The sequence below is a fragment of the Phocoena sinus genome, chromosome 10 (assembly GCF_008692025.1).
Source record: "Phocoena sinus isolate mPhoSin1 chromosome 10, mPhoSin1.pri, whole genome shotgun sequence".
Taxonomy (NCBI): Eukaryota; Metazoa; Chordata; class Mammalia; order Artiodactyla; family Phocoenidae; genus Phocoena; species Phocoena sinus.
Window position 1 is genome coordinate 46,163,889 of NC_045772.1, and position 19,933 is coordinate 46,183,821.

Sequence of the window (19,933 nt, forward strand, 5' to 3'; positions counted from 1 at the left end):
AAAGTTTTTTCTTATTTTATATTAGAGTAGGAAGTGGTACGTGGACTTGCCTACTTCCTGCCTTTGCCTTCTTTCTGTCCATTCATTCAATACCTCTACCACATACCTTTATTAATTGTTAATCTTATATGTTCTTTTTAATGAACAGGCACATGATGTTGTGAAACAAGTACGGGAAAAATATCCAGTTTGATTTCTGTAGTAACTTATCAGAAATGAGCTCTCTTGCTGTTTTTCTTTTCACAGATGCTGCACTTAAGGATGATTGTTTTGATCTTCTGCTCATTGTTTTCCTTGTGAAGTATCACTAATCCATCCTAGAGGTGGTATTCTTTATAAGAATTTGTGAAGGAAAACATAGCTCCCAGCCACTGTTGTGTAATGTGAGCAAACAAAATTTGTAATACAAAATTTTGTTAATTCAAATTCCTTTAATACCATGATTGTACTAAGTTTAATTCATATTTCTACTGTATGATTGTAATAATGACATTTTACAAATATTGCATTAAGAAAGAATAAGGATTATTCTGTGACTCACTTCCATAATCTAGAAGTGAGGTAGCATGAATGCAGGTGGGTTTTTGTTTTTTAAAACTTTTTTTTTTCTGTAATAATTAAGGTATGCTAGATGCAGCTTTAAAGAAATAGAATAACCATTATTCTATTTAGATTCTATTTAGATTCTATTTTACTTAGATCCATATTCTATTTAGATATTAGATTCTATCAGAATCTAATACACCAAATAGATTCTATTGCAGTAGTTATTTTCATTCTCATTCATTTTTAATTTTCCTTAGTGAGAGACACTTTGTCAGTCAATCTTAGCATATATCTCCTTTGGATGGCTGCTAATTTAAACTTTCAAATCTGATCAGAGCTAACATAATGAGTCCAGTGTCTCATCAGTAGAAAGTCATTCCAGTTTCACCTGCAATTGTAAAGGTTGAATGGCAGTTCTTTTTTTTTTAAACCAGGTTTCAGTTAGAAATTGCATCTTGACCAATTTCAAATTAAATCTTTTAAGTGCTGGTATCATCGTAGCTGTTCTGCCTAGACAGAAGTAGGAGATTTCATTTAGCCTTGAAGGAGATTAATTAGTCATAGCTCAGTTGCTTCTCATTTTTCTGTCCTTTAGTTATTTTATTTTTTTGTTAGCGTATTGAATCTTTTCCCTTTGTGAATGTTTCCAAGGACTCTAGTCATATATATTTTTTTAAGTTACTGTAGCTACATTGGAAAAGTGAGATGTAAATGTAGATAATTACATAGTTTATGTACAGAGAGTATGTAATGGTGGGGTGGGGGAGCAGGTAATTGCCCGATTTCACATAGTGGGTGATATTTGAATTGGGGTCAATTTGAAGAACAGAAGAACCTAGACACAAAGCTATGCATAAATTGTGATAAACATGGAAGAGGTGAGATTGGAAAGGAATCATGAAAGCATTATATGCCATTTTAAGGATTTTGGGCTCTATTCTTAGATTAAAACAAGGGATGAGATCTGATCAGATTTGTGTTCTAGAAAGATTAGTCTACCAATAGGATGGAGAATGGCTTGTGGGAGATAGAACTCTAAATGGCTATCACCAGCCAAAACTATGGGAGTGCATTAGAACGCTCAAAATTGAAAGACTAAGTAGAGCTCACTGGCGAGCACCATTTTTGCAGTAGTTGGAAGAGAAAGGAGTCATGAAGACTTACAGGCAAAAAAAAAAAAAAAAAAAAAAGGAAACAAAGGGAGAGTAGAGTTACAGAAGCTAAGAGAGAAGTAGTTTACAGTGTTTAGTGCTGCAGAGAAGTCAGGGTGGATAAACTCAGCCAGCAGAAGCCAGATTCCATTTGGTGGAGGAGTAAGACAGGTAATAAGAAACTAGTATTGTTTCAAGAAACTGAGCTCTGAAGAGATCAGAGAAACAGGTTTACTAGAACAGTTTTGCTGCAGAACTGTTAAAGATTTTCAATTGTAGTGCTCATTTAGTTTCTAAAATATTTGGTGGTAATTCCCATTCTTAAATTGGTCATTAGGGAAGTTTAAAAATATTTGGGGCTTCCCTGGTGGCGCAGTGGTTGGGAGTCCGCCTGCTGATGCAGGGGACGCGAGATCGTGCCCCGGTCCGGGAGAATCCAACATGCCGCGGAGCGTCCGGGCCCGTGAGCCGTGGCTGCGGAGCCTGCGCGTCCGGAGCCTGTGCTCCGCGGCGGGAGAGGCCACAACAGTGAGAGGCCTGCGTACCGCAAAAAAAAAAAATCTTTGTAGATTGCTTTTCCATTAAGTTGTTACACAGAGAAGAAACTATTTAGGGAACTGTAATGTTATATCGTAGCGAATTTAATGATCTATAAATGACATATTAAAACCACTACTTGTCTTTTGTTAATTTCTAGGCTGGAGAAGTGAGGTGGAACAGTTCTCATATGTATGAATTAATTTGAGTAAAAATTGTAGTTTGGAACCTTGTAGCCATTTCCAACCAAGAAGTTAAGTTTTATGTATCACTATGTTAGAGAAGAAAAAAAACAAAAGTAATTGGTTTTAGATATCCTTTTCTTCAGGGGAAAATTAGAAGATATATTTTGAATACAACTTAAGTGTTTTTTTTTTATTATTTAACTGCCTTCATTGTCTTAGTTATGTATATGTTGGATGTTAGTATACTTGATGAGCTCTGTACTTGTTATCTGTTAGGTTTTAATACAGTGTTTCTTATTCATAACTTAGTCTTAACTATTGTCAGTGTTAATTTTTTATCTCTTTTTAAAAATTTGAGACATGACGAGAAACTAATTAGAAAGAAAAAACGTTTTCTTCTGATTATCTGAAGTGTAAATTATCCACATCTGTGACAAACCATTCAGTTTCTCCCCTCTTCCTTCAGAAAGGAATCTCTAACATCCAGCTCATTATGGGCTTTCCTGATAACCTGCAGAAGGAAGGATGCTATAACCTAACTAGGTGTAATACCTGTGGATACAACAGGTAATAATTGACACGAGTGATTTTGTAAGTGGACTATTTATATGCATACTTGTTAATTTTAAAGTATGGGCACATAATGAAAGTGGGCATTAGCAGCACATATGTTAAATGGCATTTAGTAATTTTAAAATATCAATTCATCTTCCTTGAAAAACATGAAAAAGGGAGACAATTCATCTGTAGCCTAATGTGTTTTTGTTAAATTAACTGGAAAATTTTTGGAAACTGGTTTCCTTAATATGCTGTTCAGCTAAAAGTTTTGGAAGATCTCCATCAAGAAAACAGAATTATTCATCAAAAAGTGAAAACTGTGGGGAAGAAACTTTTGAAGATTTACTTTTGAAGTATAAGCAAATACAGTTGGAACTAGAGTGCATCAATAAGGATGAAAAACTAGCTTTGAGTAGCAAAGAGGAGAATGTGCAAGAAGATCCTAAAACACTGAACTTTGAGGACCAAACAAGCACTGATAATGTCAGTATTATAAAGGACTCAAGTAAAGAAGTAGCTCCTGAGGAGAAAACACAGGTCAAAACTTTTCAGGCATTTGAATTAAAACCACTCAGGCAAAAATTGACTTTACCAGGAGATAAGAACCGGTTGAAAAAAGTTAAAGATGGAACAAAACAGCTTTCCCTGAAATCTGACACTACTGAATCTAGTCAAGGTAATGGAATTTAAATTTTCAATTAGTGATGATATGCTTCTTCCTCTAAAGGGGTAACTAGTTATTTTGGTAGTGTACTTCATTGAAATGATTCTGGTGTTTTATCTGTGAATTCTTTTTGCAGATAGTAGATAGTCGTATTGTTGGGTGATGTCAAGTTTTGTTTCATTCTGATCTTTCACCACTTTTGGCCTTAAGTGCTGGTCAGGACTAATAATACAGTTTTTAACATAAGTGGTAGTGGGCACCTTTGTTCCCTAACTTACGGGGGATACTTTTGCCATTTACTTTTAGATATGATGTTGGCTAAGTTTTTTGTAGGAGTCCTTTATTGGGTAAAGGAGGTGTTCACCCCCACCCCAGCCCCCATTCCTTGTTTGAAATTTTCAGCATGAATGAATTTTGAAGTTTATCAAATCTTTTTTCTTCATTTATGGAGAAGAGCATCTAATTTTTCTCCTTTATTAGTGTAATGGATTATATTAATTGATTTTTGTAGTGTTAAACCACCCTTGTATGATTGGGATAAATCCAGTTAGTTCATGATGTATCATTTTTATACATCATGGATTTGGTTTGTTAATTTTTTCTTTTCCTCTTTTTTGTGAATGTATGATTTATATACAGTAAAAATTTACCCATTTAACTGTATAGTTCTTTGAGTTTTGACAAATGCAAGCAGTTGGGTAACCATTGCCAGCCATCACTATCATAGAACAGTTTCATTAACTCCCACCGATTCCCTCATGCCACCAACCCTACTTGGTAACCACTGGTCTGTTTTCTGACCCTATACTTTTGCCTTTTCCAGAATGTCATATAAATGGAGTTTTGTAGAACATTGCCTTTTAACCCTAGCTGCTTTCCCTTAGCATAGTGTATTTGAGATTGATCCATGTGGTTGCTTATGTCAGTAGTTCATTTCTGTTTTATTGCTGAATGTCCCATTGTATGGCTATGCTACAGTTTGTTTATCCATTTCCCACTTCAGGGACATTTGGTTCTTCCAGTTTGGGGCAGTTACAAAACCTTCATAGATAAAGGTTTGCTAATGTTTTGTTTAGGATTTTTCACGTAGGTTCATAGTCTGTATTTTGTTCCTTCTTTTTCCTTACAAGTTTTACTATAAGGTTGTGATGCTCAGAATGAGTTGGGGAGTGGTTTCCTCTTTGTTCTCTGGGATAGTTTTAAGGTTGGAATCATTCCTGGGATATTTGGTAGATCTTGCTGATAAAATTGTCTGGGCCAGGATGGCTTTTTTTCTGGGAAGGTTTTAAACTACTGACTGTTTATGTTTTCTATTTCTGGTTAAGGCAGTTTAGGTAAACTATTTTTCTTGTAATGTGCTCGTTTCCTGTAAGTTGTACAGTTTATACTAAGTTATTCTGAAGAATCTTACCTTTTTATTATCCACAGCAGTTATTAATTGTGTCTCCCATCATCTTTTAAAAATTTCCCCAGAAATAAGTCCACAGCTTTTAAAACTCATTAATTTTTAGCCTCTCTACTATTAACATCATTTGGGGCTATGAAACTTCTACTTTAGCTGCATCTCAGTTTGTCATTTGTAAACTTTTTTCATTCAGTTCTAAGTGTTTTCTAATTTTTATTATTCTTTGGCCTGTAGGCTGTTTAGAAGTGTGTTCCAAAACACGTAGGTTTTTTAGGTGTATATTTTGTCATTGAATTCTAAGTCAATCACATTGTCAGAGAATGAGATCTATATAGTAGCAATCTTTTGACATATTTGTAGAGACTTGCTTTATTGTCTTGTATGTGATTGATTTTCGTAACTGTTGTGTGTTTGAAAGGAATGTTTGGATTGTTAGATCAAGCTTTTTTTTTTTTTTTTTTTTTTTTTTTTTTGCGGTATGCGGGCCTCTCACTGTTATGGCCTCTCCCATTGCGGAGCACAGGCTCCAGACACGCAGGCTCAGCGGCCATGGCTCACGGGCCCAGCCGCTCCGCGGCATGTGGGATCTTCCCGGACTGGGGCACGAACCCGTGTCCCCTGCATTGACAGGTGGACTCTCAACCACTGCGCCACCAGGGAAGCCCCTAGATCAAGCTTTTATGTTCACATCTTCCTTCTAAGATATGAACATTTTTTGATCTGCTTGATCTGTCAATTGCTGAGAGGCTTGCTAAAATCTGCCAGTATGGTAGTGGATTTCTAGTTTTCAGTTTTTGCTTTAAATATTTTGAGGCTGGGGAATTGACTTATTATTCTCATTATTATGTAGTGATCTCTATCTCTAGTAATGTTTTTGCCTAAAAGACTATTTTGTCTCATGTTAATAAACACACCATCTTTCTCTTGTTAAGTATATATGCTTTGTATATCACTTTCCATCCTTTCAGTCTTTCTGTATCTTCATGTCCCAGATGTTACTTGTACATTGTATGGAGCTGGATTTCATTTGTAGTTTAACCTGACGATCTTTGTCTTTTAACAAGAACATATAGTTCACATTTTTTCATGATTACTGATATTTGTATTTATTTCCTTTTCTTTTTTTTCTGTCTTGCCTCTTTTGACTTTTTTTTTAATACAACTTTTTTTTTTCTTTTACTCGTTTGGAAGTTAGATACAAAGTTTTTGGTCTCATTGATTCCTTTAGGAATTGTAACATGAATTCTTATCAGTGTTTAAAGTTAATCAAGTTATTTACCCTTTCCTTGATATACAAGGACCAGTATTTGCCTACCTTTGCCCATGTATTTAACACTTTCTTGGCTCACTCTTCCTTCTATGTCTAGAATCACTTATGCTTAAAATACATTTTTAAGAATTTCCTTTAGTTTGTGTCTGCTATATGAAAAACTTATTTCTGTTTATCCTATTTTAAAGACAATTTTCTTAGGTTTAGAATTCTAGATTAGTTAATTATATTCTCAGTATATTGAAGATATTTTCTGGCTTCCATTGTTGATTTTGAAAAGTCAGCTATCAATCTTTTTTTTTTAATAAAACATTTTAAAAATTTTATTTATTTTTGGCTGTGTTGGGTCTTTGTTGCTGTGCGCAGGCTTTCTCTAGTTGGCGAGAGGGGGCTACTCTTCGTTGCAGTGCGCGGGCTTCTCCTTACAGTGGCTTCTCTTGTTGCAGGACACAGGCTCTAGGCGCGCGGGCTTCAGTAGTTGCAGCATGCGGGCTCAGTAGTTGTGGCTTGTGGGCTCTAGAGCACAGGCTCAGTAGTTGTAGCGCACGGGCTTAGTTGCTCTGCGGCATGTGGGATCTTCCCAGACCAGGGATTGAACCCGTGTCCCCTGCATTGGCAGGGGATTCTTAACCACTCTGCCACCAGGGAAGCCCAACTTCTGTCTTTTCAACTAGACTTCCGGAAAGGCTAATCTACGCTGACTCCTTTCAGTTCACCTGTCATTCCTTCTTAACTCAATGTAGTTTGCTTTTCTGACCCTACCAGAATACTGAAACTACTCATGGCACAGTTACTTTGACCTAATTGCAAAATTCATTTTTCATTTTCATTCCTTTTTTATTTCATTCTTCCATTTATGCAAAATTTAGTTGAGCACTTTATTCCAGCCTCTTGGAAGTACATCAGTGGAAAATAGACAGTCATTTATGCCTTTATGGGCTTGCATTTTAAGAAGAGGAGACAGTAAATATGATGAGTAAATAACAGTTGTAGAGAGAGAAAAAGCATAGCAGTAAGTAAGTTAGGATGGAGATAGTGGGTATAGGCTGCAGTATTAATGGGTGATCAGGAGAGGCCTGAATTTGAAGGTGAGATTTAAACAAAGGCTTTGAAGACGGTGGGGGAATAGCCAAATGGGGGAAATAGGTTTCTAGGCAAAGAGAATAAATAGCTAGAGCATTGATTTTCTCACTGTGGTCCTTGGACCTTCTTTACCTGGGAACTTGATAGAAATGCAAATTCTTAAGCCCTACCCCAGATCTACTAAATTGGAAACTCTGGAAATGGGGCCCAGCAATCTGTATTTAAGAAGCCCTCTTGTTGATTCTGATACTTGATAAAGTTTGAGAATCACTGAACTAGAGTAATGACCCTTAGGCAGAAGGGTACTGGCATATTTGTGGAATAACAGGAAAACCAGTGCCACTAAAGAAGAGAGAGTGATGGGGAATGAGTAGTGGGAGAGAAGAGGTCAGAGATAATGAGTTGGGACAGATCATGTAGTGTTTTGTAAGATGGTTTTTATTCTGAGTGAAATAGGAGCTGTTGCAGGGTTTTGAGCAAAGGATTGGCATAATTTGTTTTAAATTCTCAAAGGATCACTGCTGCTATGTTGAGAGTATCCTGTAGGGAGTAGACACATCTGTTATATTCAGTGATGTTTTTCTCACTAATCCTGAAATTTGGGGATTTCTGTGCTACTGTACATATCAGTAGTTTCTTGCAACTTTCTGATTTTCCTTTTTTAAAAAAAAATACTTTTCCTATGTAACTTCTTAACTGTTGATGTACTCACTGTTCTCTTCTCCTTGGGTGTTCTCAGTTATTATGGTTTTAGCTACCACCTATATCCTGACTGTCTCTAGCTCAGTTTAGAATTTCAGGTAATAATTTTAAAAATACTGCATAAAACCAATTTTCATTTCGGAAGTATTGAGTAAGAATTGAAATAGAAATATTTTTATAGAGATCCATGATAGTGGTACGACAGAAGGACCAAACTACATGTTTGGTCAATTAAATCATAACCTGCTTTTATTAATCTTTGTGTAAAGTTAGATTTATGGTCTGAAATTTACGGTTTGTGCTTGTTTTTCAGGTGACATTGTGCTCATTAGGTAGCTGCCAGCTTAGTGGATAGTTGCCTCTATGCTCCCTTAAAGGGAGGTGCTGCCATCTTTTATAGACGAAAGAGAGCCTCATCAACTAATAAACTCTCATGACTAATGACTCATAGTATAGGAGAAAAGTTCTTTGTACATTTATTGTGGAAAGTCTGTCTTTATTTTTTTTCTTTGTTCATTTTTGTCTAATAGTTATTACTGTTCTCTTATTCTTTGAAGTATGGCCAGTTTTGTTATAAGGTGACATGCATTCCTGGAAATCACTACACTGCAGAATTGCACAATAAAAGGCACAGGGCTAGGGGCAAATGGTGTTAGGGAAAACAACACTCAAAAACCTTGTCAGTGGCACATGAAAAAAGATTGGAATCTAATAAAAACAGTAATGCAGGTTTACACATTAAATGGGTAAAAATGCTTGAAATACTACAATAAATATGTCACTTTACCTTGGAAAAGACCTAAAATGCGCTTGTGGAAGTAGATCTGCAGCTTATGAGTTACTGTGAAGTAGAGCAAGGGAGGTTATTTGAAATTGGACAGTAAGTTGCAACACCAGATGGGGATGGGTGTGCATATACAGTGAACTGAAGTAGCTGGTAAATTGATCACCATGCGTGGGATTTGTATATTCCTACATGGATCACCTGGGTGCAGCTTTCTGCATTCTCTTAGTGTTTCTTGGATGCAAATTGTACATAAGCAAATGTGAAATTTGTGTTGTCCTCAGATTATTTTCTAATATATCAATCATGTTGCAACAAATTCATATTTCCAAAACAAGCCTTATGGCAGAACTGACCTAACTCAAAGTTTGGTGATTGCCTTCCATTTACTTTTGCTAGGTACTTGATATAATAATTTTTCTGTGTATTGAATAAGTTGCCTATTCTTTTATCAGTAGGTCTTGAGCAATCAAATTAGGATATTTGGAATACTGGTAGTGGTATTATGGAAAAAAAAACTAGGCTTGGAGTTTAGACTTAGTTTGAATCCTAGCTTTGCAAATTTATTTGTGTCATCTTGAGAAAAGATTTTCTTAGTTTTTAACTTAATCTGTTTTAGCTATGAAAGTGCCTCTCTCAGTACTATTATATATGTACTGTAACTTTACTGTGTAATTTGTAGAGCTGTCATAGATTAGATAATATATAAATAAGATTTTGTAATAGCTTAATCAGAAATCTGGGCCCAAGGCTAGAATTCTGGAAAATGTGTGGAAGGACTTAATTTGGTTGATACTTAACCTACTTCTGTTGATGCTTTTCTGCATAAATAGAGAACATTTCTTTTTTTTTTCTACTTTTTGGCCAAGTCCCGAAGACATTTCTTTAATGAATAAATCCAATACAATCTCTAAATGTTGAATTCATTTCAACTTTTGAGGTCTGAATTAATCATCACATATTCTTTTCTGTGTATTATCTATTTGGTAATGAAGCTTTGTTTCTTGTCTATCTGCTGTGTAAATTCTGTTCTTATTTGAAATAATTATTTTTAGTTCAGAAGTCATTCTTACCATAGTGCAGTTTTAATTTATAATTTAATATTTTGAATTGTTTTTGCATTATAACTTTCAGAAATGAGGCTGATGTGGAAAGTTTGTTCAGATTTTCATTCTCTCTAACAACATTCTTTCCTTTTGGTTGAGAGATTGAGAAAATGAGACCCTTTAATGAGACCGTTTAAAATAAATACTAGTAAATATCATGTAGCATTTTATTTTAAATTGATTGTGGCAACCTTTTAAAGCATTCAGAGTATGCTGTTTTATTTTAAAGGATTAGAAGATAAGGAACAAAATTTAACGAGAAGAATTAGTGCCTCAGATATTCTATCTGAAAAGGTAAGATACTGCTTTGTGAGATTGGATATCTCTGTAAGACTGATTCTTGCACTGCTTTACTCTGTTCTTTTGAAAGGGAAATTCTGTCTTGTTTTTCACTCATTTTTTGTTTTTCATCATTGCTATACCTTCATTTGGATATAAGCCTTAAAGATAAGAAAATCTGGAGAGACATCTTGGAGTATCTCCACTGAGTTCAATTAGATTACATTTAATTTAATTGAAATGTTATATGTATCTATAGATAATGTTTTTGCTTTTTTTTTTTTTTTTTTTTTTTTTGTGGTATGCGGGCCTTTCACTGTTGTGGCCCCTCCTGTTGCAGAGCACAGGCTCCGGACACAGGCTCAGCGGCCATGGCTCACGGGGCCCAGGCGCTCCGCGGCATATGGGATCTTCCTGGACCGGGGCACGAACCCGTGTCCCCTGCATCGACAGGCAGACTCTCAACCACTGCGCCACCAGGGAAGCCCTGCTTTTTTGGATTTTGAAACTTCTCATTTTCCTCCACAGATTTTCTTTTCCTAATTTTGGGGGATTATGCTGTGTGAGAAAGCTTTGGAGTTAGACAAACCTTGACCTGGTATCCAATTCTAGCTCCTCTTATTAGCTGAGTGATCCTTGTGTAAGCTGTTTAGCCTTTGCTTGCCTCTGTTTTCTTTTCTACAAAATGAGTTTAATGTCATCTGTTCTCTGGGTTGTTGTGCGGTTCAGCAGGATAAAGTACAAGAGCATCAAGCACTGTGTTCGACGTGTAATAGGTACTCACTGGCCCAAGCCTTTTGTTTGTTGAATTAGAGATCTGAAATATCTGCAGTTTCTTCTGTTAAGATTTCAGTTTTATATGCTTTTTATGGGTAAACTGAAATGATGCAAAGAGCCTAGAAGCTTTAGGAAAGAGAGGGTCCTGAATTTAAGGATGATAATATAATAGATACACATGCATGTGCACATACACGTGCGTGCATTTATATGTGTATGGTGTTGAATAACTCTGTAAGGTAGGTTGACATCTCTTTTACAGATGAACTAAGATTCATGTGCGTAGATCAAGTGACTTGCCTAAAGTTACATAGGACTTAGGCGTCAGAACAAGGAGTTTGAATGAGGCTCAGTGCTCTTGCTGATCAAGTAGCTGCTTTAAGTAGCATATAGTTGAATGACAGAATCAGTGGTCTCTTTCGTTCCAGAAGGGTTAGTAGCAAAAGATAATCAAAGCCTTTTAAATCTCAGTGGAACAGTAATGATAGCTTTATTTTACTTAAACTCTGATTAGCACTGTCCAATAGAATTTTCTCCAATAATGGAAATGTTCTATACCTGCACTCTCCAATATGGTAGCTATTAGCTACATGTGGCTATTAAGCACTTGGAATGTGACTAGTGTGGCTGAGGAAATAAAGTTGTTATTCAATTTTAGCTGAATTTAAATAGCCATACATGGCTTTTTGGTCCCATTTTTGAATAGCATCGCTGTAGGTCTTCAGTACCAAGCAGTAGAATTTGATATGTTTAAGTGACTTGGAGTAAAAAAGACTCATGATAATTTTTAAGCTCATTTGTTACATGTATTTCCCAAAAAAGGAAAGAGTAACTGTATCCTGGCTTGGGTAAACTGAAGTACTGAAATATGTGTTGGTAGTTTAATTAGAGATTTATAATAGTCTATATAAGGTTAAACTACTAGGTAGGATCCACTGTTTTTTTTTTATGTTTAAGAATTAAATAATTTATTGGATTTTAAAAATGTAATTACAATTCACCTATAAGGGAAAGTTACTAGGTAAGCGGGCCTTAACCTTCTTGAGTCTTAGCCTCTTTTGAGTCGCCCCTCCTTTTCCATATATGCACATAAAGGAAAAACATATACAGCTTTGTATTTAACTTCAAGGAGTGGGGATGCCAAAGGACTCCTTATCTCCCTCCCACTAAAGTCTCATGGACTCCAAATTAGAACCTCTGCTTAGGTTGCCTGACATTTTCAGTTATATTTTAGCTAAAATGTACAGAATAGAATAATTTTAAAAATTAACTCAAAAAAAGTAGAGTGAAAAAATTAAGAAGTCACTTCAATTGAAAAAAAGTTCTCATACATTTGTTCCTAAACTGTTTTCCTGTTTTAGCTTCCCTGAAGAAGTCTTGGGTGTTCAAAATATTTTCAATATTCAGATAAATATCTGTAGCTTTAGAACATGGAATGCTCTAATATAAGCAAATCTTTACATATTTTTTCCTTTAAAACTGATTTAAAGGGGGCTTCCCTGGTGGTGCAGTGGTTGAGAATCTGCCTGCTAATGCAGGGGACACGGGTTCGCGCCCTGGTCTGGGAGGATCCCACATGCTGCGGAGCAACTAGGCCCGTGAGCCACAACTACTGAGCCTGCGAGTCTGGAGCCTGTGCTCCGCAACAAGAGAGGCTGCGATAGTGAGAGGCCCACGCACCGTGATGAAGAGTGGCCCCCGCTTGCTACAGCTAGAGAAAGCCCTCGCATAGAAACGAAGACCCAACACAGCAAAAATAAATTAATTAATTGATAAACTCCTACCCCCAACATCTTAAAAAAAAAAACAACACCATGCTTCATCAATGTCTTCTTAAAAAAAAAAACTGATTTAAAGATTTATAAAAGATTTATAAAATATATATTTAAAAAAGTTTGCAAATTTGTATCTTGACATTCACTGTGCCTGTTCTGTGTAGTACTTGTAAGGCTAGTACAAGTACACATGATTATGGAACCACTTCGTTCTTCATTCCTTACCTCCCCTGGGTTGATTTCTTCTTGCATTCACTGCCATCAGATTTCTACTCCTGTTTGGGAGGCAGTTAAATGCCAATCTCTAACCCTTAACTTTTTTTTTTCATCATCAGTTGTACTCTCCCCTTCTAACCCTTCATACTTACATATACACACATACCCTCTACAGATTGATCTTCTGTTTGTATTACAGGGACTGAATTAGAGTATAGGGCTATGGTAAGTTATTCAGTTTCCTTATTTTATTTGTATTAATATTTACCATTTAAGTATTTGCCTTAAAACTAACTGATCTTATAAAAGATTTGACTTTGTAATATGTTTAAAGTCAAGTAATAGAATTTTTAAATGGCAACTGTTTCTTTTTTTAAAGAAGCTTGGTGAAGATGAAGAGGAGCTATCTGAATTGCAGCTTCGTCTTTTGGCTCTTCAGTCAGCCAGTAAAAAATGGCAACAAAAAGAACAGCAGGTGATGAAAGAAAGCAAAGAAAAGCTGACTAAGATGAAAACTGTACAGCAAAAAGTTAAAACCAGTACCAAAACACATTCGGCCAAAAAAGTTAGCACTACAGGTGATCATTTCTTTTTTTTTTTTTCAAATAGGTGATCATTTCTGTTAAATTCTTTTAATTGATTTCCTATATCAGTATGGTTTTTAGATTTTAATTCAGAAAGTTTTGAGCTGAGAATTATATCCTGACTAAAGTATAATCGTATATAAATGAACTTAGAGGAGCAGCTGTATATATGACTTAATAATGAAAAAAATTGTTAAAGCTCTTATTTTCTTTTATCTTCTAGAAAATTCTAACTCTAATAGATACTGATGTTTCTGTATTTTTTATTTAAAGCTAAACAAGCATTGAGGAAGCAGCAAACAAAGGCATGGAAGAAACTACAACAACAAAAAGAACAGGAAAGACAGAAAGAAGAGGATCAACGGAAACAAGCTGAAGAAGAAGAGAGAAGGAAAAGAGAAGAAGAAATCAGAAAAATTCGAGATCTCTCAAATCAGGAAGAGCAATACAATCGATTCATGAAATTGGTTGGTGGAAAGAGGCGATCAAGGAGTAAAGTAAGGAGTTCAAAAATACAAAATCAAAATATTACTCAAATTTAACTGTCCTTATAGTCTTATTTCATAAATTCAGTCAACTAAGAAAAAGTATTACGTTCTTTTGTTTGATAGAGCTCATTATATAAATAACTCTTGGGAAGAAGGGAAGGTAGGTTATAATTGAGAATGAGTCGTTTTTATAGTTATAGATATTAGAAATAAAAGAAATGAAAGGCTAATATAATATTATGGTTAGAAAAGCTTCCTTTTGACTTTTTTGTCATTTTCTGTTTAGAAGAAAGTAGCATTACTGAGTTGTAGTGAGGACTTATTCTTAAAATGACTGTTTCCTATTAGTTTTCCATTTTTTAGTAATGTAGAATTAGAAGTGTGTCATGATTAATTGATATGGACTTTTTTGGTTTTTTTTTTTTTGGCGGTACGCAGGCCTCTCCCGTCGCGGAGCACAGGCTCCGGACGCACAGGCTCAGTGGCCATGGCTCACGGGCCCAGCCACTCCGTGGCATGTGGGATCTTCCTGGACCAGGGCTTGAACCCATGTCCCCTGCATCGGCAGGTGGACTCCCAACCACTGCGCCACCAGGGAAGCCCGATATGGACTATTTTAAAGAAAGTTAAATCGTCATATAGTAATAGCGTTAGTGCATGTGACTTTAGTTATCAAGCATTTATGAGCCTTTATTATGTATAAGTCATTGATAATGACTAAATCATTGTCTTTTATGGATGGTGTTAGGAAGTAAACTGGAGATTTAATACTGATCTACTGCTATTAGCAGTGACAAATTTCAGAATTCTGAGCTTTAATAATACACTCACGAGTGTAGTCTCATACACTCGTGGGTGTATTATTAAAGAATAGCGGGATATTAAAGAATAAGAGCTATTTAATTGTAGCAAGTCAAGAGTTAGGTTTGCTTAAGTAAGGAATATATAAGTATTCATACTTTGAACTTCCAGAAAGCACTTTGATAGAATCTTTTTTTAGAGAAGTACTGTATTAATAGTTGTATGTTACTCTTATATCCATCTGGATAGTTTTTTTTTATTTTGCGGTACGCGGGCCTCTCACTGTTGTGGCCTCTCCCGTTGCGGAGCACAGGCTCTGGACACGCAGGCTCAGTGGTCATGGCTCACGGGCCCAGCTGCTCTGCGGCATGTGGGATCCTCCCGGACCGGGGCACGAACCAGTGTCCCCTGCATCGGCAGGCGGACTGTCAACCACTGCACCACCAGGGAAGCCCCAGATAGTTTTTGCTAGTTTTCAGTTTGTTATGAGCTGTCTCCGAGTGGAACATTTTAAGAAGTAAAAAAAAAAAAGAAAACATACGAGCACATGACAAGAGTTTTTAGTCTTCAGTTATCATTAGTTTATTCATAACTAAAATGTTAATGGATTATTTGGGCAATATTCTAAATATAGTTTTGATTACATAAAACTTGAATTCATTTATCTGATTTCTTAGCTTACAGAGAGAGGCCATTAGTATTTATGAGCTTGGGGTCATCTTATTTTCTAGAGAAATAGCTGATTACTTAGTGGCTCAGCTCACTCTGGGAGATTTCATCTGTATATATAGTACTTGCTAGTTTCATTTTCTGACAGTTGTAAAATGTCAACCACAGTGTACCTGTCATGTATGTTGAATTTCCCCAATCAGATGTGATAGGCAGTTCTAACTGGATCATCATGATTTTTGATACTGTTCTACATAAAATATAACTATAAATTGTTTTGTAATTTCTAGCCTAAGAATAGATTAAGACAGAAAATATTGTGAAACTAAAAAAAAATCTTGTGTAATTAGTCCTCAGATCCTGACCTGAGACGATCCTTAGATAAGCAACCTACTGATAGTGGAGGAGGCATTTATCAATATGATAACTATGAAGAAGTTGCTATGGATACAGATAGTGAAACCAATTCTCCAGGTATGAGCTAAACCTTAAAACATTTGCATATTCACAATTATTAAGTAGAAAATGGTCACAAAGCTACCCAAAACCTTGAAAGAAATGTGTAATGAAAGTGAGATTTGCTGGTGGGCTGTACAACCATAGACATTATTTGGTGTTATAAATAATTCAAGAGCAAACCTCAAATGTGTAATATTAACCTTTATTTCTAAGTATTTCTTTCTATATAGCATTTTAATAAGAAGGCAGTGTTTTACTGTTAACTATGTGATCTAAAAAGTGAAGATTGTGGGAAAGGTGAGAACACTGTTTTAAAAAACAAATAAACCTTTGCTTTCTTAATATCTTTGTATCTAAGGCATTCTTCGCTTTAGTTAAAAAAAAGGGGGGGGTCTTTCTTGATTTTAGGCTTCCTTCCTCCTCCTACTGATGATACTCTGTAGGAATAGGGAGATGGAAAGTGATACTAGTGGTGTCTTAGGATCAGCTGGTTAGAACTGTTAGGGCTGTACCTCAGTTAGATTGCACATTTTAGGGTATGACCATCCTTGCAGGCTAGAGGCTCGCTTTAGTTGATATTCAGTGGTGATCAGCTGTGAGAGACCTGTTCTCTTACTAATTAACACACATAAGACTGAGGCAGACAACCAAATGCAGTTGGTGTTCTAGGAACTAGAATACTTACCTGCAAGGCCACATGATCAGTGTTTTTCTTCCAGTGGTCGTATTGTGAGACCAAATTAAACTAGAATTCTACTTTAGTGTGCCTAGAGAGAAGGCAAAATCTGTATGATTTGGTAATGTTAATAAAAGTGCTCATTTTCAGGTTACTGTGTTTCGGTTCATATTTAATAATCTTGTATTTTGATTTCATAGTTTAATTCTCTTTGGTCAATCTTTAATTTTCATATTTCCAGGTTCTTGGAGATGATTCATTGTAGTTCCCAAGTATTGACAATATTATTATTACTCTTTCTATAAAATAATTTTATGATCTACCCTCTTAAAAGAATTTTGTAAAAAATTATTATACAGAGAATGTACTGTACTCAATTTTGTAAATTTTACTTTTTGCCATATTCATTACAAATATTTATGTTTTTAAGAAGTAAAGTGTTCTAAAGGTCAGTGTATAGTCAAATGGCATCATTTGGGCCACAGGTCAGCCCCATATAAGGCATGTGGTTAATATCCATATTGACTTGAGAGACAACGGGGACGAAGAAGAAATTTTAGTTTTCCCTAAGGTTGTATGGTTATTGAGTAGCAAGAGTAGTCTTTGAATCTGCCAGATTTCAGTGAGTCTAAAGAAACCACTGACAGTAAAAAGTGCAATTATCAATATTTTTAGCTGCTGCCAAGGAAGAAATGCTAACAATTTAACTGAGATGCATCAGTAACTATTTCAAAATTATTAATGTTTATTTATTTATTTATTTGGCTGCGTCGGGGTCTTAGTTGCAGCATGCAAACTCTTAGTTGTGGCATGTGAGATCTAGTTCCCTCACCAGGGACCAAACCTGGGCCCCCTGCATTGGGAGTCTTAGCCGCTGGACCACCAGGGAATTCCCCGGAATTATTAAAATGTGAAAAAGTGTACACTTTAATAATTAAATACAGTGGGTAATTCTTTTCATTCCTAGTCCTGTTTGCTTTCTATCCAATTTAAATAGTCCATTTCTTCACTTTTCTCCACATGAAGGGAGGAATGGAGTCACCACATCACTGTTTTCCTTTGGTTAGGACACTTTGGCAGATTTAGGGGAATTTTTTGTTTTACTATTTCTTTAAAAGTATGTTTATTTCCCAAAAAAAAAAGTGTGTTTCTAGCCTTTCCTGCTCTGTTCCCTGTTACCGCCACTAAGTGAAAAGTAGAACAAAGTAGAGAGTTTTGAGGGACTAAATATCAGCATAAGTGGATGGCTGATTTTGTAATGATATAAGGACAATTTTAAATAGGTGGAGGTGGTCTCACGGAGGTCAAATATTTTATTGGAGATTAATAAAATCTCACTTGTACTCTACTTAGATGCAATTGTATTTCTTCAAAAATATCATAAATTTAATTTATTCCTATTGAAATATATCTATTATTAAACTCTTATAAAAAATTTTTTTACAGCTCCTTCACCAGTACAACCACCATTCTTCTCTGAATGTTCATTGGGGTATTTTTCTCCGGCACCATCTGTTTCTTTGCCTCCACCACCTCAGGTTTCTGTAAGTGAGAATTGATATGATTTCTCCGAAAATTATGTAGCCTTATGTCTTTTCTAATTTGTTTTGAAAAGCTGGCCTGTAATTAATTGTTAGGTTTGTAGAGAGCGTAAAATCAAAATTGCTTATCAGAATTAATAGCTATGAAATGTATGGAATAAACAGTTGATTAGTTATTGGCAGACTATCCATCTGGTAGATTTTTTTCGTAGCTAATTTTTTTTTTAGCATCTTTATTGGGGTATAATTGCTTTACAATGGTGTGTTAGTTTCTGCTTTATAACAAAGTGAATCAGTTATACATATACATATGTTCCCATATCTCTTCCCTCTTGCGTCTCCCTCCCTCCCACCCTTCAGGCGGTCATAGCTAATTTTTAATCTCATGTTGACTTTCTTTCAGTACTTAGTATGTTTCCTTCTTTCTTCTCTTTGTTCCTCTTTGTTCCTCAGAAAATGTATTCCAAAGCAGAGTAAGAATTATCTATTGTTTTGGATTTTTTTAGGGGGAATTGGGATTTAAGTGCATTAAGGTGCTTCTAGAAACTTTTTTCCTTTCTCCTCTTTTGATTAAATAGTTACTTTTAATTTGAAAATTCAGTAAAAGAAAAGCATTGTCTATGCAAGTTAATTTCTTTTCCCTACCTTTTGAAAGAACTGCCAGTCCCCTGTTAAAAAAAAAGAAAGAAAAAAAAAGGAAGTGGGGGATCACAAAGTAAAATTTCTTAAGTTATTTCAGATGAGAGAACCTAGAGGTCACACTGGATCTCTCATAATAGGTTAGTGGGGACCTTGCCATTTCACAGTTCCTAGGTAGATATCTGGTGTCGTCCTAGGAAGTTGAAGATGAGGGGAATATTAGAGCAGAGAGTGAGAGAGAAACATTTTTATTTTTTCTTTCTTCCTTGAATTGTTTTATATGCCAAGGGAAATACTGGAAGGTCTTTGAAGCAAAAATATGTGCAAATTCAAGGATTTGGGTAAAATTGTCTTTATAGATAATCTCGAAGAAGCCATTTCACAAGGATTTTATGAGGGTAGTGGTGATCTTCTTTACAATTAATTCTTGAGATACTCTAGACTACGCCCACCCAGAATCCCTTTGGTTCCTAAGTTTTGATTTTTACTTAAGTGTCGTATGTATCTGATTTTTTGTTATCTGTTTGTTTTCAGGTAGTCATCTAGGCAGATAGACACTGTAAAGTTTGATTTCTCTATCTTGAAGTTTATAAATTAAATGTTTCAAATATTGTTGATTTTTTTGTAAAAATTATACTTTTTCATGGCTGAATATTGGATTTGGTTAGTTTTGAGATTTCCAGTATTCTTAGTTCACTTATGCTTACAGTAAAGTAATAACCTGTATACCTTTTTCTAATTTAATGTTACTCTAATGATAAACACTTGCAATGGGTAAAATTTGCATAGTAATTATTATTTCTTCTTTTTTAAAAACAACTAGTCAATACCACCTTTGAGCCAGCCTTATGTGGAAGGCTTGTGTGTTTCTCTTGAACCTCTACCTCCTCTACCACCTTTACCACCTCTTCCACCTGAAGATCCAGAACAGCCTCCAAAACCACCTTTTGCAGATGAGGAAGAAGAGGAAGAAATGCTGCTTCGAGAAGAGCTACTTAAATCTCTAGCAAATAAAAGAGCTTTCAAGCCAGAGGTAAT

At 35.5% G+C, this 19,933-nt stretch overlaps 1 protein-coding gene across 3 annotated transcripts in view; it reads left to right on the forward strand.

The window, feature by feature from the left end:
• ZFC3H1 (zinc finger C3H1-type containing) overlaps positions 1-19,933 on the forward strand; it is a 50,225-nt gene that overhangs the window by 2,796 nt on the left and 27,496 nt on the right. For 2 of the 3 annotated variants that reach the window (XM_032644661.1, XM_032644663.1), the window contains exons 2-8: positions 3,237-3,653; positions 10,221-10,285; positions 13,418-13,616; positions 13,896-14,119; positions 15,931-16,054; positions 18,162-18,259; positions 19,719-19,928. In XM_032644661.1, the coding sequence (XP_032500552.1) occupies positions 3,237-3,653; positions 10,221-10,285; positions 13,418-13,616; positions 13,896-14,119; positions 15,931-16,054; positions 18,162-18,259; positions 19,719-19,928 (1,337 nt within the window). The remainder of the gene's footprint in view (positions 1-3,236; positions 3,654-10,220; positions 10,286-13,417; positions 13,617-13,895; positions 14,120-15,930; positions 16,055-18,161; positions 18,260-19,718; positions 19,929-19,933) is intronic. The other variant, XM_032644662.1, reaches the window with a different exon arrangement.